This window comes from Ranitomeya imitator, chromosome 1 (genome assembly GCF_032444005.1).
Source record: "Ranitomeya imitator isolate aRanImi1 chromosome 1, aRanImi1.pri, whole genome shotgun sequence".
Classification (NCBI taxonomy): Eukaryota; Metazoa; Chordata; class Amphibia; order Anura; family Dendrobatidae; genus Ranitomeya; species Ranitomeya imitator.
In genome coordinates, this window is record NC_091282.1 from 1,225,867,942 (window position 1) to 1,225,892,556 (window position 24,615).

General features: G+C 43.5%; 1 protein-coding gene across 1 annotated transcript in view; it reads left to right on the forward strand.

The window, feature by feature from the left end:
* Nucleotides 1-24,615, forward strand: part of SFXN5 (sideroflexin 5) — a 345,747-nt gene that overhangs the window by 177,331 nt on the left and 143,801 nt on the right. Inside the window, exon 11 of the mRNA XM_069745104.1 lies at nucleotides 14,817-14,932. Coding sequence (XP_069601205.1) covers nucleotides 14,817-14,932 — 116 coding nt within the window. The remainder of the gene's footprint in view (nucleotides 1-14,816; nucleotides 14,933-24,615) is intronic.

Here is a 24,615-nt window from a genome sequence, read left to right on the forward strand (position 1 = left end):
CCACTGACTGGGAGCAAGGCTACTGGAAACCACAGACAAGCAGGTGAAGTTCTCCACTGCTGGGGAGCAAGGTTACTGGAAACCGCAGACAAGCAGGTGAAGTCCTCCACTGACTGGGAGCAAGGTTACTGGAAACCGCAGACAAGCAGGTGAAGTCCTCCACTGACTGGGAGCAAGGTTACTGGAAACCACAGACAAGCAGATGAAGTTCTCCACTGACTGGGAGCAAGGTTACTGGAAACCACAGACAAGCAGGTGAAGTTCTCCACTCACAGCAGCAAGGTTACTGGAAACTGTAGACAAGCAGGTGAACTTCTCCACTGAAGGAAACCAACATTACTGGAAACAGCAGACAAGCAGGTGAAGTGCAGGAGACGTCCTGATGATTGTGGACTGGAACTGTGCACGGACGAGTAAGGGAATTGCTACTACTGCACCATCATATGGTCTCACAAGGGGTCTGAGGATCTTATTCCGGTACCTAATGGCAGTCAGGCTACCTCTGGCGAGCACATGGAGGGATGTGCGGCCCTCCAAAGAAATGCCACCCCACACCATTACTGACCCACTGCCAAACCGGTCATACTGGAAGATGTTACAGGCAGCAGATCGTTCTCCACGGAGTCTTCAGACTCTGTCATGTCTGTCACTTGCGCTCAGTGTGAACGTGCTCTCATTCGAGAAGAGCACAGGGCGCCAATGTCAAATCTGCCAATCTTCTCTGGCAAATGCCAATTGCGCTGCACGGTGTTGGGCTGTAAGCATAACACCCACTTGTGGACGTCAGGCACTCAGACCATCCTCATGGAGTCTCTTTCTGATAGTGTGAGTAGACACATGGATGTTAGTGGCCTGCTGGAGGTCATTTTGCAGGGCTCTGGCACTGCTCTTCCTGTTCCTCCTTGCACAGAGGAGGTGGTAGCGGTCCTGCAGCTTGGTTGTTGCCCTCCTATGGCCCCCTCCATGTCTCTTAGTGTACTGGCCTGGTATCATCTCCATGCTCTGGACACGGTGCTGACACACAGCTACCCTTCTTCCCACAGCTTGCATTGATGTGCCATCCTGGATGAGCTGCACTACCTGAGCAACTTCTGTGGGCTTTTAGACACCACCTCACGCTACTGTACCTCTAGGGGTGAGAGCAAAGACTAAATGCAAAAGTGACCAAAGCAGCTAAAAAGTTTGAGCACAGAGAAATGGTCTGTGGTCACCCCTTCAGAACCGCTTCTTTATAGGGGTTGCCTTTCTAATTGCCTATTTCTATCTGTTGTCTGTTCCATTTGTACAACAGCAGGAGACATTGACTCACAATCCGTGTTGCTTCATAACTGGACAGCTTGATTTCACAGATGTGATAGACTTGGAGTTACATCGTGTTGTGTAAGTGGTACCTTTATTTTTTGGAGCAGTGTGTATATGTAAATATTTACAAAATGTGTATACTGGTCCTGGTAGGACTGGCCAAGGAAATGGAACACATGGAGCACGCAGGGCCACTGGTAAAGCCCGACGTGGAGCACAAGACAGTGTAACGGAGCAGGGCCGGTGCGTACTAATGAGCCAGCGCTGTGCACCGCATTCACCATGAGGCTTCAGCATGCAGGACATTCTGCTCAAGCAGGGCTGCAGTATAAATCATGGGGCACATCAGAATAATAATAGTCCGCGTTTCGCATGGGACCACTGAATATCCCAGATCTTACAGACCATATAACAGAGCAGAGCTGCAGATGTAAAGGAAGGTTGGAAGACAAAACGGCAATATGAGCCCAAGATGAGAAATGAGGATAGCGTTCAGACTCCATGATACGCCTATAGACGATGCATCTTAGCCGGAGCCAGTGATCGCGGCCATGTGCCAGAGGAGCTGGGTGGGGAATCTGCACTATTCTTTTAGGATTTCCATCTGATGGGTCGGAGGGGCATCCCCAGCGGGCCGGAGGGCCGTACCCATTAGCGGTGCTTTGTGTTGTAACTTGCCTGCTTATTAGGAGGCTGATGATCAGATCTCACCACCGCGGCGGCAGCTTCTCTGATTTCATCGGGGGATTGTGGTAAACAATCATCAGATTTACGCTGGAATCTCCCGGGATCACGTCATACTCTGGGAAGAGGAGCCACGGCTCTCGGCTTAATTAATAAAGCTGCGGTCTGCTGACCACAATAAAGCCGGGAGCAGAGTACAGCGGGGTCCTCCGAGTCTGTCCTCTAACATGTCGTAAAGAGAACCTACAGGCCGAGCTGTAAACGCTCCAGGGGTCCTCAGTACAATCATCGTGTTGCCATATAACTCCTGGTCCTTCATGTAAGATCACATTTGATGTTTGTCTTCCCTATAACCATGGAAGGCTCCTTACTGTGGCACTGAGTGCTCCCAGATACACAAGATCCTCAGGGGAGGAGCTTTATATTATTGGCCAAGGAGGCAGCTCATGGGCGGGGTGAAGGTATCCTAGAATGGAAAGGCAGTGAGCTCCGTACACATCAGTTTATTGAGGGAAATCTGTGTGACACCGGACATGCTCCCATCGGGATACATCAAATATTATCAGTGAAACAACCCCTCATCCACCAACGTCCTCCCGGCTCTTCATTCCTCAGCCGTATGTAAGGCACGTGAGAAGTAATGATCCCCGGGGTGCTGCCATCTGCATCGCGCTTGCACGGCGCTCAATTTGCATTCTCACCCACAGGCAAACGTGTGATAATCCTTACCCACCAATCCATCGTGGTAACCATGGAATGTGCGGGTGGCAGAAGTATGTTATATAATAGTCAGGAGACTCTGCTGTAGATAAATGTGATAGATGGGGACTAAAAAGGGGATGCAATCTACCGGACGACGCGGCCCCTAACTACAACCCAAGGGTCTGCAAAAGACTAAAGCAGAGAATAGGCCACACACTGAAAGAAAGAAGGATAATGGATAGATAATTGATGATAGATAGATAGATAATAAATAGATGATAGATGGATAATAGATACACTACCGTTCAAAAGTTTAGGGTCACTTAGAAATTTCCTTATTTTGGAAAGAAAAGCACAGTTTTTTCCAATAAAGCTAACATTAATTGATTCAGAAATACACTCTATACATTGTTAATGTGGTAAATGACTATTCTAGCTGCAAACGTCTGGTTTGTAATGCAATATCTTCATAGGTGTATAGAGGCCCTTTTCCAGCAACCATCACTCCAGTGTTCTTATGGTACTTTGTGTTTGCTAACTGTGTAAGAAGGCTAATGGATGGTTAGAATACCCTTGAAAACCCTTGTGCAAGTATGTTAGCACAGCTGAAAACAGTTTGGCTGATTAGAGAACCTATAAACCTGACCTTCTTTTGAGCTAGTTGAGAATCTGGAGCATCACATTTGTTGCTTCCATTAAACTCTCAAAATGGCCAGAAAAAAAGACCTTTCATGTGAAACTCGACAGTAATATTCTTGTTCTTAGAAATGAAGGCTATTCCATGTTAGACATTGCCAAGAAACTGAAGATTTCCTACAACAGTGTGTACTACTCTCTTCAGAGGAGAGCACAAACCGGCTCTAACCAGAGTAAAAAGAGATGTGGGAGGCCGTGCTGCACAACTGAGCAACAAGACAAGTAAATTAGAGTTTGTAGTTTGAGAAATCGACGCCTCACAGGTCCTCAACTGGCAGCTTCATTAAATAGTACACGCGAAACGCCAGTGTCAACATCTACAGTGAAGAGGTGACTCCGGGATGCTGGCCTTCAGGGCAGAGTGGCAGAGAAAAAGCCATATCTGAGACTGGCTAATAAAAGAAAAGGATGAATATGAGCAAAAGAACACAGACATTGGACAGAGGAAGATTGGAAAAAGGTGTTATGGACAGACGGATCCAAGTTTGAGATGTTTGGATCACACAGAAGAGCAACTGAAAAGATGCTGAAAGAGTGCAAGCCATCTGTCAAGCATGGTGGAGGTAATGTGATGGTCTGGGGTTGCTTTGGTGCTGGTAAAGTGGGAGATTTATAGAAGGTAAAAGGGATTTTGAATAAGGAAGGATCTCACTCTTTTTTACAATGCCGTGCCATACCCTGTCATCCTACAACAGGACAATGACCCAAAGCTCACCTCCTAATTATACAAGAACTATTTAGAGAAGAAGCAGCAGCTGGTATCTATCTGTAATGGAGCGGCCAGCACAGTCACCAGATCTCAGCTTCATTGAGCTGTTGTGGGAGCAGCGTGACCGTATGGTGCACAAAAAGTGGCCATCAAGCCAAACCAACTTGTGGAGGGGCTTCTGGAAGCATGGGGGGAAATGTCTCCAGATGACCTCCGCAAATTAACTGCTAGAATGCCGAAGGTCTGCAATGCTGGAATTGCTGCAAAGGGAGCAAAGATTGAAGGAGAAAATTATTTAAAAAAAAAAATCTTTTTTTCCAACCTTGTCAATGTCTGGACTAGATTTTACATTCATTTGGCGGCTCATTAGATTAATAAAAGTATGAGTGTTCATGGGTGTAGATAATAGATCTCGTGGTCTCTCGTTATTTCTGGTGGCGCAGACTCTTGGGGATCGGCCACCATGTAGCGGGGTCGTCCTGTGTGAGCGCAGTAGACGTGGTCCTCATCTGCTCCCGTCTCCTCCTCGTCGTGGCTCCTCTCTTTTTCCTTCAGATCTTCCTTTTCTGTACTTTACATCTCATTTATGGTGATTGCGCTGAAAACCATCTGCTGCCATTGTGATTGTCGGGGTCAGCGGAGCAGATTGTTCTACCAGAGACGGCTGCAGTCCCGAGTCTATGGGAATACGCGCTGCACTGAGAAAAGTATGTGCCCCCTCCAGGACCTCCTCTGTCATTTCTTATCCATAGACATTAATATGGAGTCTGTGACGGCTCCGCGCTTCTGGGAAAGATTTCAACAAGATTTTGGAGGCGTCTGTGGGAATTTCAGAGCATTTTGTGGGGGCAGACCCTGATGTTGGGGGTCCGGGCTCAGTCTCCATGATAGGGTGAGGCTGGCACACTGGCAGTGGCGCCCCCTATGATCTATTTATCGTTTTGCTTTTTTTTAAGCAATAAAATATTTTAAAAAGAAATCGGGGACGGATGTTTGTTTTACTGAACTTTATATCACTTTTTTTATTATTTTTTTTTTTTAACACTCGCCGTAATAACACCGGATGTTGACAAATTGTTAATTTTTTTTCTCAATCTGTTGTTTTCTGATTTAAAAACTTTTCATTGTGTTTTCTGTAGATGAATAGGGGGCAGACATCCTGCCCATGGGGCTGTAAACCGCATTTACAGAGGTGTTTTGAGCATTAAAAAGTCAGTTGGTCGGGGGATCATTTACTGACTTCTGTGGGGTATTAATGTGGGCATGCTCTGTGATCTGTGCAGTGGTCATTGTGCAGAGAGGGGCAGGGGGTGAGCTGTGGTAGCACATACTGCCTTTTGTGGGCATGCTGTGTTATCTGTGCAGTGGTCATTGTGCAGAGAGGGGCAGGCGGTGAGCTGTGGTAGCACTTACTCCCTTTTGAGAGCATGCTGTGTGATCTGTGCAGTGGTCATTGTGCAGAGAGGAGCAGTGGGTGAGCTTTCGTAGCACGTACTGCCTTTTGTAGGCATGATCTGTGCAGTGGTCATTGTGCAGGGAGAAGCAGGGGGTGAGCTGTGGTAGCACTTACTGCCTTTTGTGGGCATGCTCTGTGATCTGTGCAGTGGTCGTTGTGCAGAGAGGGGCAGGGGGTGAGCTGTGGTAGCACCTACTGCCTTTTGTAGGCATGCTCTGTGATCTGTGCAGTGGTCATTGTGCAGAGAGAAGCAGGGGGTGAGCTGTGGTAGCACTTACTGCCTTTTGTGGGCATGTTCTGTGATCTGTGCAGTGGTCATTGTGCAGAGAGGAGCAGGGGTGAGCTGTGGTACCACTACTGCCTTTTGTGGGCATGCTCTGTGATCTGTGCAGTGGTCATTGTGCAGAGAGGAGCAGGGGTGAGCTGTGGTAGCACTTACTGCCTTTTATGAGCATGCTCTGTGATCTGTGCAGTGGTCATTGTGCAGAGAGGGGTAGAGGGTGGAATAAGGCAAAAAAAAAAAAAAAAAGAAAAAAAACCAGTGGAATCGTAACTTTTGGTGAAGTAGAAGTTCTTCCTGCAGCAGACATGTCTGGAGAGCGGACAGATCCTCCGCTCACAGAAGAGGCCATATGCTTCTCTCTTTTTATAGATAGTTTTTTTTTTTCTTTCAGCCTTCCTTCCCTCCATCCCTCGGGGTTTATTAGAATACTAATATCGCCGTCATTTATAAATGGATTTCTGGAAAACTTCTGCTGAAGTTCAGACTTTGTGCAAAGAGAAAACAACAAGGACGATCACAGATGTGAGACGGCGAATAGCAAAGATGTTCTAATGAATGGAAATGGTTTTCTAGGTTGTCTGAATTCTGATGTGTGAGAGAACAGTTATCTGTTATCTATCTATTATCTATATTATCTTTTCCATTATCTATCTATTATATATCTGTTGTCTATCTATTATCTATCTATTATATATCTATTATACAGTTAGGTCCATATATATTTGGACAGAGACAACATTTTTCTAATTTTGGTTATAGATATTACCACAATGAATTTTAAACAAAACATTTCAGATGCAGTTGAAGTTCAGACTTTCCGCTTTCATTTGAGGGTATCCACATTAAAATTGGATGAAGGGTTTTGGAGTTTCAGCTCCTTAACATGTGCCACCTTGTTTTTAAAGGGACCAAAAGTAATTGGACTGATTCAATAATTTTAAATAAAATGTTCATTTTTAGTACTTGGTTGAAAACCCTTTGTTGGCAATGACTGCCTGAAGTCTTGAACTCATGGACATCACCAGACGCTGTGTTTCCCCCTTTTTGATGCTCGGCCTTCACTGCGGTGGTTTTCAGTTGCTGTTTGTTTGTGGCCTTTCTGTCTGAAGTTTAGTCTTTAACAAGTGAAATGCTGCTCAATTGGGTTGAGATCAGGTGACTGACTTGACCATTCAAGAATATTCCACTTCTTTGCTTTAATAAACTCCTGGGTTGCTTTGGCTTTGTTTTGGGTCATTGTCCATCTATAGTATGAAACGACGACCAATCAGTTTTGCTGCATTTGGCTGGATCTGAGCACACAGTATGGCGGCTCTGGAGACCTCAGAATTCATTCCGCTGCTTCTGTCCTGTGTCACATCATCAATAAACACTAGTGACCCAGTGCCACTGGCAGCCATGCATGCCCGCGCCATCACACTGCCTCCGCCGTGTTTTACAGATGATGTGGTATGCTTTGGATCATGAGCTGGACCGCGCCTTCACCATACTTTTCTCTTTCCATCATTCTGGCAGAGGTTGATCTTGGGTTCATCTCTCCACAGAATGTTCTTCCAGAACTGTGCGGCTTTTTTAGATGTTTTTTAGCCTTTTTATTCTTGATGCTTATGAGTGGCTGCACCGTGCAGTGAACCCTCTGTATTTACTTTCATGCAGTCTTCTCTTTATGGTAGATTTGGATAGTGATACGCCGACCTCCTGGAGAGTGTTGGTCACTTGGTTGGCTGTTGTGAAGGGGTTTCTCTTCACCATGGAGATTATTCTGCGATCATCCACCACTGTTGTCTTTCGTGGGCGCCCAGGTCTTTTTGCATTGATGAGATCACCAGTGCTTTCTTTCTTTCTCGGGATGTACCAAACTGTAGATTTTGCCACTACTAATATTGTGGCAATTTCTCAGATGGGTTTTTTCTGTTTTCGCAGCTTAAGGATGGCTTGTTTCATCTGCATGGAGAGCTCATTTGACCACATGTTTACTTCACAGCAAAACCTTCCAAATGCAGCACCACACCTCAAATCAACTCCAGGCCTTTTATCTGCTTAATTGAGAATGACATAATGAAGGGATTGCCCAAACCTGTCCATGAAATAGCCTCGGAGTCAATTGTCCAATTACTTTTGGTCCCTTTAAAAACAGGGTGGCACATGTTAAGGAGCTGAAACTCCTAAACCCTTCATCCAATTTTAATGTGGATACCCTCAAATGAAAGCTGAAAGTCTGAACTTCAACTGCATCTGAATTGTTTTGTTTAAAACTCATTGTGGTAATGTCTATAACCAAAATTAGAAAAATGTTGTCTCTGTCCAAATATATATGGACCTAACTGTATATCTGTTGTCTATTTATCTATTGTGTATATATATATATTATCTATCTTGTATCTATTTATTAGTTATCTATAATCTATTATCTATTTATATATTTATCTATCTATTAGCTATCTATTATATATCTATCGTCTGTTTATCTATTATATATTTATTATCTATTTTATTATTATTTATTTATATAGCACCATTAATTCCATGGTGCTGTACATGTGAAAAGGGGTTACATACAGGGTTATAGATAACGTTAACAGTAAACAAATTCACAATGACAGACTGGTACAGAGGGGAGAGGACCCTGTCTTTGCAGACTTACTGTACATTCTTCGGGATAATGGGGAAGAGACAGGAGGTCGGTGTGCTGCAGCACTGGTGGTGGTGAGGCGGCAGCTCGGGTGGTCGGTGACGTAGCGGCAGCTCGGGTGGTGGTGAGGCAGCAGCTCGGGTGGTTGATGACATGGCGGCAGCTCGGGTGGTGGTGAGGCAGCAGCTCGGGTGGTCGGTGACGTAGCGGCAGCTCGGGTGGTGGTGAGGCAGCAGCTCGGGTGGTTGATGACATGGCGGCAGCTCGGGTGGTGGTGAGGCGGCAGCTCGGGTGGTGGTGAGGCGGCAGCTCGGGTGGTGGTGAGGCGGCAGCTCTGGTGGTGGTGAAGCGGCAGCTCGGGTGGTGGTGAGGCGGCAGCTCGGGTGGTTGGTGAGGTGGCAGAATGGTTATTGCAGGCTGTAGGCTTTCCTGAAGAGATGGGTTTTCAGGTTCCATCTGAAGGATCCGAGGGTGGTGGATAGTCAGACGTGTTGAGGTGTGGAATTCCAGGGGATGGGGATGTTGGGGAGAAGTCTTGGAGGCAGTTGTGTGAAGAACGAATAAGTGTATAAGAGAGTAGGAGGTCTTGGAAGGATCGGAGATTACGTGAGGGAAGATATTGGGAGATTAGTTCAGAGATATAGGGAGGGGACAGGTTGTGGATGGCTTTGTAGGTCAGTATTAGTAGTTTGAACTGGATTCGTTGGGGAATTGGGAGCCAGTGGAGGGATTTACAGAGGGGAGAAGCAGGGGAGTAGCGAGGAGAGAGGTGGATTAGCCGGGCAGCAGAGTTAAGGACAGACTGAAGTGGTGCAAGAGAGTTAGCGGGGAGGCCACAGAGGAGGGTGTTGCAGTAATCGAGGCGGGAGATGATGAGGGCATGCACAAGAGTTTTGGTAGATTATGGGCTGAGGAAGGGACGCATTCTGGCAATATTTTTGAGTTGGAGGCGACAGGAGGTGGCAAGAGTTTGGACGTGCGTTTTGAAGGACAGGGCAGAATCGAGAGTTACCCCGAGGTAGCGGATTTCAGGTGTGGGAGAGAGCGTGAGGCCGTTTACCATAATAGATAGATCAGGTAGGGGGGATACATGAGATGGGGCAAAGATGATGAGTTCGGTTTTGTCTACATTGCGTTTTAGGAAGCGAGAGGTGAAGAAGGAGGATATGTCTGACAGACACTCCGGGATTCTGGACAGCAGAGAGGTGACATCTGGACCAGAGAGGTAGATCTGAGTGTTGTCCGCATATAGGTGGTACTGGAAGCCATGGGACTTTGAGTTGTCCTTGGCCAAGGGTATAGATGGAAAAAAAGTAGAGGCCCTAGGAGAGAGTTTTGAGGGACTCCAACAGAGAGGGGGCAGGGTGAGGAGGTAGTGTGGGAATGGAAAACGTTAAATGTGCGGTCGGAAAGGTGTGAGGCAATCCAGGACAGGGCAAGGTCTTTGATGCCGAAGGAAGAAAGAATCTGAAGCAGTAGGCAGTGGTCGACTGTGTAGAAGGCAGAGGACAGGTCGAGGAGGAGGATGAAGAACTGTCTGTTAGCTTTGGCTGTGAGTAAGTCATTAGTAATTTTTGTCAGGGCAGTTTCGGTGGAGTGGTGGGGACGGAAGCCAGATTGGAGGTTGTCAAGGAGAGAGTTAGATGAGAGGTGGGAGGAAAGTTGACCATGGACAAGCTGCTCAAGGAGTTTGGAAGCAAGCGGAAGCAGTGATATGGGGCGATAGCTGGGCATAGTGGTTGGGTCAAGGTTAGCTTTTTTGAGGATGGATGTGATGGTGGCATGTTTGAAGGCAGAAAGGAAGTACCAGAACATAGCGATAGGTTGAAGAAATGAGTTAGGGCTGGAATGAGCGTGTTAGTGAGGTTGGGGAGCAAGTGGGAAGGGATGGGGTCGAGTGCACAGGTGGTGAGGTGTGATTTGGAAGGGAGGCGAGTAAGTTCTCCTTCAGTGATGTTGGAGAGGGAAGTTATTGGGGAAGGGCAGAGGTCTGGTATATGGAGTGGTGGGGTGGTGGAACAGTAAAGGTTTGCCTTGTTTGGTCGATCTTGTATCTATCTTGTATAAATCTATTTATCAATTATCTATAATCAATTATCTGTCTATTATTGATCTATCATTTATCTGTTATCTATCTACAACTGTGGTAAAAATTAAGAGACCACTGCACAGTTTTATGAAAATCCACTTCTCTCCATGTCTGACAGCCATTCCATTCCATTGTCAGCTGAAATCCATCCAGAGGGCACCTCAGTCTACTTAATGTGCTTCTCATTAGGTGATCACCTGAACCAAATATTATTTAATGAAGTAAAGTATAAAATACCCAGCTGTGGTGTTCACAATCCTCTTGCGATAGGAAAAGCTGGATGGCAAAACAAGTGCTAGGAATAGCCCAAATTCATTTGAATTAAAAAATAACTTTCAACCATGCCAAATGAGTTGAAAAGAAAAGTGTTGAGTGAGGAAAAGAAGGGCTCAATTCTGGCTTCACTAGCAGAGGAACACCATGAGCATCATGTTGTCCCCATCCTTAAAATTCAGTCCATTACAACAAGGTCAAGCAGCGGACATTGGGGACAACAAAGCTACAGGCCGGAAGAGGGCGAAAACTACTCTCCACTGACCGGGATGACCGTCATCGTATTCAAATGTCACTCAGTAATCACAGAATGACATCAAGTGACCTACTAAAGAAATGGCAAATGGCAGCTGGGGTGAAGTGCACGGCAAGAACAGTTCGTAAGGCTACGTTCAGACTAGCGTTGTGCGCCGCTGCGTCGGCGACGCAACGCACAACGCACGCAAAAACGCGGCAAAACGCACGCAAAAACGCTGCGTTTTGCGACGCGTGCGTCGTTTTTTGCCGAAAATCGGACGCAAGAAAAATGCAACTTGTTGCGTTTTCTTGGTCCGACGCTTGCGGCAAAAAAGACGCATGCGTCGCACAACGCAACAAACAAAAACGCATGCGTCCCCCATGTTAAACATAGGGGCGCATGACGCGTGCGTCGCCGCTGCGTTGCCCGACGCTAACCCGACGCACACTAGCACAACGCTAGTCTGAACGTAGCCTAACAGGCTCCTAGAGGCAGGGCTGAAGTCATGTAAAGCTAGAAAAAAACCTTTCACCAATGAGAAGCAAAGGAGAGCCAGGCTGAAGTTTGCCAAAGACCATAAGGATTTGACCATAGAGGACTGGAGTAAGGTAATCTTCTTTGATGAGTCTAATTTTCAGCTTTGCCCAACACCTGGTCGTCTAATGGTTAGACGGAGACCTGGAGAGGCGAACAAGCCACAGTGTCTGGCACCCACTGAAATTTGATGGAAGATCGGTGATGATCTGGAGATGCTTCAGCAAGGCTGGAATTTGGCAGGTTAATCTTTGCGAAGGACATATGAATCAAGCCGCATACAAGGATATCCTGGAAAAGCAGCTGATTCCTTCTGCTCAGGCAATGTTCTCCAACTCTGAGGACTGGTTTTTTCCAGCAGGACATTGCGCCATGCCACACAGATAGGTCAATCAATGTGTGGATGAAGGACCACCACATCAAATCCCTGTCATGGCCGCCCAATCTCCAGACCTGAACCCCTCTGAAAACCTCTGGAATATAATCAAGAGCATGATGGATAGTCACAAGCCATCAAACAAAGAAGAACAGCTTACATTTCTTTACCAGGAGTGGCATAAGGTCACCCAAAAGCAGTGTGAAAGACTGGTGGAAAGCATGCCAAGGCGCATGAAAGCTGGGATGAATAATCATGGTTGTTCCACTAAATATTGATTTCTGATCTCTTCCTGAGTTAAAACATTAGTATTGTTATTTCTAAATGATTATGAACTTGTTTCTTAGCATTATTTGAGGTCTGCAATCAGTGCATTTTTTTGTTATTTTGGTCATTTCTCATTTTCAGAAAATAAATACAAAATTTATTGCTTGGAACTTCAGAGGCATGTTGTCAGTAGGTCATAGAATAAAAGAACAATTTGCTAAAAAATATACCTATAAAGAGAAAAGTCAGACAAACTGAACATTTTGCAGTTGTCTCTTAGATTATACAGCTCTGGCAAAAATTATCTATATATATATATATATATATATATATATATATATATATATATATTCTATCTATTATCTGTTATCTTTCTATTATCTATCTATTATTTTCCTGTTATTTATCTTTTATCTATTATTTATTATCTATCTATTTATCTATTATTTATCTATCTATTATCTAGGGCAGCACGGTGGCTCAGTGGTTAGCACTGTGGCCTTGCAGTGCGGGAGTCCTGGGTTCAAATCCCACCAAGGACAACATCTGCAAAGAGTTTGTATGTTCTCCCCGTGTTTGCGTGGGTTTCCTCCCACATTCCAAAGACATACTGATATGGACTGTAGATTGTGAGCTCCATCGGGGACAGTGATGACAATGTGTGCAAACTGTAAAGCACTGCGGAATATGTTAGCGCTATATAAAAAAAATAAAGAAGATTATAAGATTATAAAGATTATTATCTATCATCTATCTATTATTTGTCATCTATCTATTATTTGTTATCTATTATCTATTTATTATCTTTCTACCATCTACTTGTTTCTCTGTCTCTTTTTATCTCTCCTCCTTTCTCTCTGCCTATGTCTGGCCCTCTCTTTCTCTATAGCCCATTTTCTCTATGCCTCTCTTTATCCCTTTTTCTGTTTATCTCTTTTTCTACCTCTCTATCCTTCTCTATCAATTTATCTATTACCCTCTCTATTTATCCCTATCTCTCTACACCCTCTCTCTTTACCACTATATTTCTCTCTTCCCCTCTTTATTTTTCTTTATCGCCCTTTCTTTTTTCTCTTTAGCCCTTCTCTCTTTACCTCTTTCTTTTTTCTATGTCTATCCTTCTCTCTAGCCCAATTTCTTTCACACTTTTGTTCTGTCTCTATCCTTCTTACTCTAGCTTTTCTTTCTCTTTATCTGTTTTATTTTATCTGTATCCTTCTCTTTATCTCTTTTTCTATTTCTATTGTCCTCTTTTTCTCCAGCCCTTTATTTTTTCTATCTATATCCTTTTTTTCTAACCCTACCTTTCTCTTCATCTCTCTTTTCTATCTCAATTCTTCTCCCTCTTTCCCTCTCTTCATTTCTTTTCTATCTGTATCCTTTCTTTCTCTATCCCTCTCTTTCTAGCCCTCTCTCTTTTCTATCTGTATCTTTTCTTTGTCTATCCCTCTTTCATGCCCTCTCTCTTTTCTGTCTGTATCCTTTATTTCTCTATCCCTCTCTTTTTAGCCCTCTCTTTTTTTATCTCTATCCTTTCTTTCTCCAGCCATCTTTCTAGCCCTTTTTCTCTTTTTTTTATCTCGTATCATTTTTCTCTTTCCCTCTCTTTCTAGCCCTCTCTCTTCTATCTCTATCCTTTTTTCTCTATCCCTCTCTTTCTAGCTCTTTTCTATCTCTGTCCTTTCTTTCTCTATCCCTCTCTTTCTAGCCCTCTCTTTTCTATCTCTATCCTTTCTTTCTCTTTCCCTCTTTATCTAGCTCTCTTTTCTATCTTTGTCCTTCCCTTCTCTATCCCTCTCTGTCTAGTTCTCTCACTTTTCTATCTGTCCTTTTTTCTCTATCCGTCTTTTTAGCTCTCTCTCTTTTCTATCTCTATCCTTTCTTTCTCTATCCCTCTCTTTCTAGCCCTCTTTTCTATCTCTATCCTTTCTTTCTCTTTCCCTCTTTATCTAGCTCTCTTTTCTGTCTCTGTCCTTCCTTTCTCTATCGCTCTCTGTCTAGTTCTCTCTCTTTTCTATCTCTGTCCTTTCTTTCTCTATCCGTCTTTCTAGCTGTCTCTCTCTGTTCTATCTCTATCCTTTCTTTCTCTATCCCTCTCTTTCTAGTTCTATCTTTTCTATCTCTGTCCTTCCTTTCTCTATCCCTCTCTGTCTAGTTCTCTCTTTTCTATCTCTGTCCTTCCTTTCTCTATCCCTCTCTGTCTAGTTCTCTCTTTTCTATCTCTATCCTTTCTTTCTCTTTCCCTCTCTGTCTAGTTCTCTCTTTTCTATCTCTATCCTTTCTTTCTCTTTCCCTCTTTATCTAGCTCTCTCTTTTCTATCTCTGTCCTTCCTTTCTCTCTCCCTCTCTGTCTAGTTCTCTCTTTTCTATCTCTATCCTTTCTTTCTCTTTCCCTCTTTATCTAGCTCTCTCTTTTCTATCTCTGTTCTTTCTTTCTCTATCCGTCTTTCTAGCTCTCTCTCTCTGTTCTATCTCTATCCTTTCTTTCTCTATCCCTCTCTTTCTAGTCCTCCTCTCTGTCTCTTCTTCCCCTAGCTCTTTGAGGACCCATCATGTATTTGTTTCCTCTCCGCAGCCAGTGCCAATGTTTGCAATGTGGTCTTAATGAGACACAGCGAGCTGGAAGATGGCATCGATGTGCTGGACGGCAGCGGTCAGATCGTCGGATCGTCAAGAATAGCTGCCAAGCACGTATGTATAGGGTTTGATTTTTTAATTGCAATGTCCAATGTGTAGCTGTCCGGATAGCCCTTTAAATGTTACTCATTTTCCCTTGGAGGGAATAAGGGTGAAGGAAGGGAAAAGAAGGGCCAATCTGCTTTTGTTTTTGTTTCCTAAATATCTTTTGTTTGCATAATTTTTTTCTTACTAAGCTTATTACTAAGATTTATTACTATAGTACTTTAAGCTCAGTACCGAGATTAGTTAGCGCTTTCTAGTACCGATCTTGTTTTTGTTGACTAATCTTGGTACTGAACTTAGTTGTCTTAGTGCATTCTAGTATTGATCTTGGTTTCGTTTACCAGTTTTAACACTGGGCCGGATTAGCACATTCTTGTACTGATTTTAGTTTTGGAGATCAATCTTAGTACTGAGCTTCTGTACATTATCGTAGTCTAGTACTGATCTTGGTTTTGGTGATCAATCTTAGTACTGAGCTTCTGTATATTAGCGTAGTCTAGTACTGATCATGGTTTTGGTGACCAATCTTAGTACTGAGCTTCTGTATATTAGCGTAGTCTAGTACTGATCTTGGTTTTGTTGACCAATCTTAGTACTGAGCTTCTGTATATTAGTGTAGTCTAGTACTGATCTTGGTTTTGGAGACCAATCTTAGTACTGAGATTCTGTATATTAGCGTAGTCTAGTACTGATCTTGGTTTTGGAGATCAATCTTAGTACTGAGCTTCTGTATATTAGCGTAGTCTAGAACTGATCTTGGTTTTGGTGACCAATCTTAGTACTGAGCTTCTGTATATTATCGTAGTCTATAACTGATCTTGGTTTTGGTGGCCAATCTTAGTGCTGAGCTTCTGTATATTAGCGTAGTCTAGTACTGACCTTGGTTTTGGAGACCAATCTTAGTACTGAGCTTCTGTATATTAGCGTAGTCTAGTACTGACCTTGGTTTTGGAGATCAATCTTAGTACAGAGCTTCTGTATAATAGCGTAGTCTGGTGCTGATCTTGGTTTTGGTGACCAATCTTAGTACTGAGCTTCTGTATAATAGCGTAGTCTGGTACTGATCTTGGTTTTGGTGACCAATCTTAGTACTGAGCTTCTGTATATTAGCGTAATCTAGTACTGATCTTGGTTTTGGAGACCAATCTTAGTACTGAGCTTCTGTATATTAGCGTAGTCTGGTACTGATCTTGGTTTTGGAGATCAATCTTAGTACTGAGCTTCTGTATAATAGTGTAGTCTCGTACTGATCTTGGTTTTGGTGACCAATCTTAGTACTGAGCTTCTGTATAATAGCGTAGTCTGGTACTGATCTTGGTTTTGGTGACCAATCTTAGTACTGAGCTTCTGTATAATAGCGTAGTCTGGTACTGATCTTGGTTTTGGTGACCAATCTTAGTACTGAGCTTCTGTATAATAGCGTAGTCTGGTACTGATCTTGGTTTTGGTGACCATTCTTAGTACTGAGCTTCTGTATAATAGCGTAGTCTGGTACTGATCTTGGTTTTGGTGACCAATCTTAGTACTGAGCTTCTGTATATTAGCGTAGTCTAGTACTGATCTTGGTGTTAAAGCTTAGTATTGAGCTTAGTTGTGTTAGCGTATTCTAGTACTGATATTGTTTTTGTTAGCACAACTAAACTCAGTACTAAGATTTATTATCACCAGGATCAGTACTTGAATATGCTAATATAGCGAAGCTCATTACTAAGAATGGTCAACAAAACAAAGATCAGTACTAGAATGTGCTAACCCAACCAAGCTCAGCGCTAAAATTGGTCAACGAAGCCGAGATCAATATATAATGCACTAAGACAGCTAGGGTCAGTACTAAGATTTGTCAACAAAAGCAATATCCTCACTAGCGTGCTAATACAACAGAGCTCAATAATAAAATCTGTCAACAAAACCAGGATCAGTACTAGAATGCACTAACAAAAAATACGCAGAATACTTACATACAGTGCTGGAACCAAACTCTGTATTAAAATACGCTAACAGATGGTAATAGAATTAAGCTCTTTACATAAATACAGTAACAGAAGGAATATCATTTAGAGAGAGCAGCAATAGTCAGAGTCAAAATCTGTACAGAACATAAGTAACCGGTGACCGCATTGTCTGAATAAGGCCTTGTTCTAGGGATTTACAGCCTATGTACACAATGAACTGTAGACAGACCTCACTTTGAAGAATGGAACGCGCGCACACATTTACACTTCTATTCCTACAAACACAGGCGCACATTTACACTTCTATTCCTACACACACAGGCGCACATTTACACTTCTATTCCTACAAACACAGGCGCACATTTACACTTCTATTCCTACACACACAGGTGCACATTTACACTTCTATTCCTACAAACACAGACGCACATTTACACTTCTATTCCTACACACACAGGCGCACATTTACACTTCTATTCCTACACACAGGCACACATTTACACTTCTATTCCCACACACACAGGTGCACATTTACACTTCTATTCCTACACACACAGGTGCACATTTACACTTCTATTCCTACAAACACAGGCACACATTTACACTTCTATTCCTACACACACAGGTGCACATTTACACTTCTATTCCCACGCACACAGGTGCACATTTACACTTCTATTCCTACAAACACAGGCGCACATTTACACTTCCATTCCTACAAACACAGGCACACATTTACACTTCCATTCCTACAAACACAGGCGCACATTTACACTTCTATTCCTACACACACAGGCGCACATTTACACTTCTATTCGTACACACACAGGTGCACATTTACACTTCTATTCCTACACACACAGGTGCACATTTACACTTCCATTCCTACAAACACAGGCGCACATTTACACTTCTATTCCTACACACACAGGCGCACATTTACACTTCTATTCCTACACACACAGGTGCACATTTACACTTCTATTCCCACACACACAGGCACACATTTACACTTCTATTCCCACACACACAGGCACACATTTACACTTCTATTCCTACAAACACAGGCACACATTTACACTTCCATTCCTACAAACACAGGCGCACATTTACACTTCTATTCCTACCCACACAGGCGCACATTTACACTTCTATTCGTACACACACAGGTGCACATTTACACTTCTATTCCTACACACACAGGTGCACATTTACACTTCTATTCCTACACACACAGGTGCACATTTACACTTCTATTCCCACACACACAGGCGCACATTTACACTTCTATTCCTACACACACAGGTGCACATTTACACTTCTATTCCTACACACACAGGTGCACATTTACACTTCTATTCCTACAAACACAGGCGCACATTTACACTTCCATTCCTACAAACACAGGCACACATTTACACTTCCATTCCTACAAACACAGGCGCACATTTACACTTTTATTCCTACACACACAGGTGCACATTTACACTTCTATTCCTACACACACAGGCGCACATTTACACTTCTATTCCTACACACACAGGTGCACATTTACACTTCTATTCCTACACACACACAGGTGCACATTTACACTTCTATTCCTACACACACAGGCACACATTTATCACATTATTTTAACATTATTTTAACATTTAAACATACGTGCACATTTACACTTCTATTCCTACACACACAGGTGCACATTTACACTTCTGTTTCTACACACACAGGTGCACATTTACACTTCTGTTTCTACACACACAGGTGCACATTTACACTTCTGTTTCTACACACACAGGCACACATTGACACTTCTATTCCTACACACACACGTGCACATTTACACTTATATTCCTACACACACAGGTGCACATTTACACTTATATTCCTACACACAGACGCACATTTACACTTACATTCCTACACACAGGCGCACATTTACACTTATATTCCCACACGCAGGCGCACATTTACACTTATATTCCTACACACACAGGCGCACATTTACACTTATATTCCCACACCCAGGTGCACATTTACACTTCTATTCCTACACACACAGGTGCACATTTACACTTATATTCCTACACACACAGGCGCACATTTACACTTGTATTCCTACACACACAGGCGCACATTTACACTTCTATTCCTACACACACAGGCGCACATTTACACTTCTATTCCTACACACAGGTGCACATTTACACTTCTATTCCTACACACAGGCAAACATTTACACTTATATTCCTACACACACAGGCACACATTTATCACATTATTTTAACATTATTTTAACATTTAAACATACGTGCACATTTACACTTCTATTCCTACACACACAGGTGCACATTTACACTTCTGTTTCTACACACACAGGTGCACATTTACACTTCTGTTTCTACACACACAGGTGCACATTTACACTTCTGTTTCTACACACACAGGCACACATTGACACTTCTATTCCTACACACACACGTGCACATTTACACTTATATTCCTACACACACAGGTGCACATTTACACTTATATTCCTACACACACAGACGCACATTTACAGTTATATTCCTACACACAGGCGCACATTTACACTTATATTCCCACACGCAGGCGCACATTTACACTTATATTCCTACACACACAGGCGCACATTTACACTTATATTCCCACACCCAGGTGCACATTTACACTTCTATTCCTACACACACAGGTGCACATTTACACTTATATTCCTACACACACAGGCGCACATTTACACTTGTATTCCTACACACACAGGCGCACATTTACACTTCTATTCCTACACACACAGGCGCACATTTACACTTCTATTCCTACACACAGGTGCACATTTACACTTCTATTCCTACACACAGGCAAACATTTACACTTATATTCCTACACACACAGGTGCACATTTACACTTATATTCCTACACACACAGGCGCACATTTACACTTCTATTCCTACACACACAGGCGCACATTTACACTTCTATTCCTACACACACAGGCGCACATTTACACTTCTATTCCTACACACAGGTGCACATTTACACTTCTATTCCTACACACAGGCAAACATTCACACTTATATTCCTACACACACAGGTACACATTTACATTTACACTTATATTCCCACACCCATGTGCACATTTACACTTCTATTCCTACACACCCAGGTGCACATTTACACTTCTATTCCTACACACACAGGCGCACACTTACACTTCTATTCCTACACACACAGGCGCACATTTACACTTCTATTCCTACACACACAGGCGCACATTTACACTTCTATTCCTACACACAGGTGCATATTTACACTTCTATTCCTACACACACAGGTGCACATTTACACTTCTATTCCCACACACACAGGTGCACATTTACACTTCTATTCCCACACACACAGGCGCACATTTACACTTCTATTCCTACACACAGGTGCATATTTACACTTCTATTCCTACACACACAGGTGCACATTTACACTTATATTCCTACACACACAGGCGCACATTTACACTTCTATTCCTACACACACAGGCGCACATTTACACTTCTATTCCTACACACACAGGCGCACATTTACACTTCTATTCCTACACACAGGTGCACATTTACACTTCTATTCCTACACACAGGCAAACATTCACACTTATATTCCTACACACACAGGTACACATTTACATTTACACTTATATTCCCACACCCATGTGCACATTTACACTTCTATTCCTACACACCCAGGTGCACATTTACACTTCTATTCCTACACACACAGGCGCACACTTACACTTCTATTCCTACACACACAGGCGCACATTTACACTTCTATTCCTACACACACAGGCGCACATTTACACTTCTATTCCTACACACAGGTGCATATTTACACTTCTATTCCTACACACACAGGCGCACATTTACACTTCTATTCCTACACACACAGGCGCACATTTACACTTCTATTCCTACACACACAGGCGCACATTTACACTTCTATTCCTACACACAGGTGCATATTTACACTTCTATTCCTACACACAGGCAAACATTTACACTTATATTCCTACACACACAGGCGCACATTCACACTTATATTCCTACACACACAGGCGCACATTTACACTTATATTCCCACACCCAGGTGCACATTTACACTTCTATTCCTACACACACAGGCGCACATTCACACTTATATTCCTACACACACAGGCGCACATTCACACTTATATTCCTACACACACAGGTACACATTTACATTTACACTTATATTCCCACTCCCTGGCGCACATTTACACTTCTATTCCTACACACACAGGCGCACATTTACACTTCAATTCCTACACACACAGGCGCACATTTGCACTTATATTCCCACACCCAGGCGCACATTTACACTTCTATTCCTACACACACAGGCACACATTTACACTTATATTCCTACACACAGGTGCACATTTACACTTATATTCCCACACCCAGGTGCACATTTACACTTATATTCCTACACACACAGGCAAACATTTACACTTATATTCCTACACACAGGCGCACATTTACACTTATATTCCTACACACACAGGCAAACATTTACACTTATATTCCTACACCCAGGTGCACATTTACACTTATATTCCCACACCCAGGTGCACATTTACACTTATATTCCTACACACACAGGCGCACATTTACACTTATATTCCCACACCCAGGCGCACATTTACACTTATATTCCCACACCCAGGCGCACATTTACACTTATATTCCTACACACCCAGGCACACATTTACACTTATATTCCTACACACCCAGGCACACATTTACACTTATATTCCTACACACCCAGGCACACATTTACACTTATATTCCCACACCCAGGTGCACATTTACACTTATATTCCTACACACCCAGGCGCACATTTACACTTATATTCCTACACACAGGCGCACATTTACACTTATATTCCTACACACCCAGGCGCACATTTACACTTATATTCCTACACACAGGCGCACATTTACACTTATATTCCCACACCCAGGTGCACATTTACACTTCTATTCCTACTCACACAGGCGCACATTTACACTTGTATTCCTACACACACAGGCAAACATTTACACTTCTATTCCTACACACACAGGCAAACATTTACACTTATATTCCTACACACACAGGCGCACATTTACACTTCTATTCCTACACACAAAGGCGCACATTTACACTTCTATTCCTACACACACAGGCACACATTTACACTTCTATTCCTACACACACAGGTGCACATTTACACTTATATTCCTACACACACAGGCAAACATTTACACTTACACAGGCAACACAGGAAAGATATATATCTCTGTACCGTGTTAGCCAGTGGATAGAAAAATATTTAGAATTGAGAGTCCTCAGTGGTTGATACCTTTTAATGGCTAACTGAAAAGATGGTAATAAATTGCAGCTTTCGAGACTACATACGTCTCTTCATCAGGCAAAGACTAATAGAAATTCTGAAGAATCACATATTTATGCACAACATAGCACAGAAATATGCAATAGATAAAACAAGTGAGGTGAAGCAGAAATACCATTATGTGAGTGCTAAACAGTTATGTCCATAAATATTCACACTCCTTATCTATGAACTGTTCCAATATTTACGGACATAGCTGCATCTAGGACCGTAGACGCAGTGATCTGCCAAGAAAACCAAGTGGAGAAGATGAAGACACATCGTGTTACCTCCCTTTGAAAATGGAAGATGTAGAGAAGTTCCATCAGCTCAGAACTGGCAGCAACCAATGGGACCAGCGACACCATCTACTGTTCAGAGATGTCTGACCAGAAGTTGCCTTCATGGGAGAATCGTAGCCACATACTATTCCTTCCACATAGCAACATGGTGAAGCAACTCTACTATGCACAAAAATATAGGACCTGGGGTGCAGAAAAATGGCAGCAGGTACTGGCAGTCACCTGATATGGATGATGGAGGCAATGGACAGTCACCAGATACTGATGATGGAGGAGACAAGTGGACACCAGATACTGATGATGGAAGAGACAAGTGGACACCAGATACTGATGATGGTGGAGACAAGTGGACACCAGATACTGATGATGGAGGAGACAAGTGGTCACCAGATGCTGATGATGGAGAAGACGGGATGTCACCAGATACTGATGATGGAAGAGACAAGTGGACACCAGATACTGATGATGGAGAAGACGGGATGTCACCAGATACTGATGATGGAAGAGACAAGTGGACACCAGATACTGATGATGGAGTTGACAGGCAGTTACCAGATACTGATGATGAAGGAGACAGGTGGTTACAAGATATGGATGATGAAGGAGACAGGCGGTTAACAGATGCTGATGATGGAGGAGACAAGTGGACACCAGATACTGATGATGGAGAAGACAAGTGGACACCAGATACTGATGATGGAGAAGACAAGTGGACACCAGATACTGATGATGGAGGAGACAAGGGGACACCAGATACTGATGATGGAGAAGACGGGATGTCACCAGATACTGATGATGGAGAAGACGGGATGTCACCAGATACTGATGATGGAGGAGACAAGTGGACACCAGATACTGATGATGGAGAAGACGGGATGTCACCAGATACTGATGATGGAGGAGACAAGTGGACACCAGATACTGATGATGGAGGAGACAAGTGGACACCAGATACTGATGATGGAGAAGACGGGATGTCACCAGATACTGATGATGGAGGAGACAAGTGGACACCAGATACTGATGATGGAGGAGACAAGTGGACACCAGATACTGATGATGGAGAAGACGGGATGTCACCAGATACTGATGATGGAGGAGACAAGTGGACACCAGATACTGATGATGGAGAAGACAAGCGGTCACCAGATACTGATGATGGAGGAGACAAGTGGACACCAGATACTGATGATGGAGAAGACGGGATGTCACCAGATACTGATGATGGAGGAGACAAGTGGACACCAGATACTGATGATGGAGAAGACGGGATGTCACCAGATACTGATGATGGAGGAGACAAGTGGACACCAGATACTGATGATGGAGTTGACAGGCAGTTACCAGATACTGATGATGAAGGAGACAGGTGGTTACAAGATACGGATGATGGAGGAGACAGGCGGTTAACAGATGCTGATGATGGAGGAGACGGGTGGTCACCAGATACGGATGATGGAGGAGACTGGTGGTCACCAGTTATGGATGATGGAGGAGAAGGGCAGTCACCAGATATGGAGGAGACGGGCGGTCACCAGATATGGATGATGGAGGAGACGGGCAGTCACCAGATACTGATGATGGAGTTGACGGACGGTCACCAGATACTTATGATGGGGGAGACTGGCAGTCACCAGATACGGATGATCGAGGAGATAGGCGGTTACCAAATACACATGATGGTGGAGACAGGCGGTCACCAGATACTGATGATGAAAACTTCCACTTTTTAGCCAGGCTCCAAAGTGAATGTTTATCCACATGCTCTGATTTTCCCAAAGATTACAGTAAAATGCAGTGCCTTTTGCTGAAAACCACAGCACATGGACACCGTCTTACTAGAAGTCCAAAGTACTGACAAGCCCCCCTCCAAGGATTCAGTAAACGTGTTCAGAAATGACTTGCCCCGAACAGCAAGGACAGCAGCTGCAATGTGTTGTGGCAGACATATTAGGAGGTGGGATCCATGG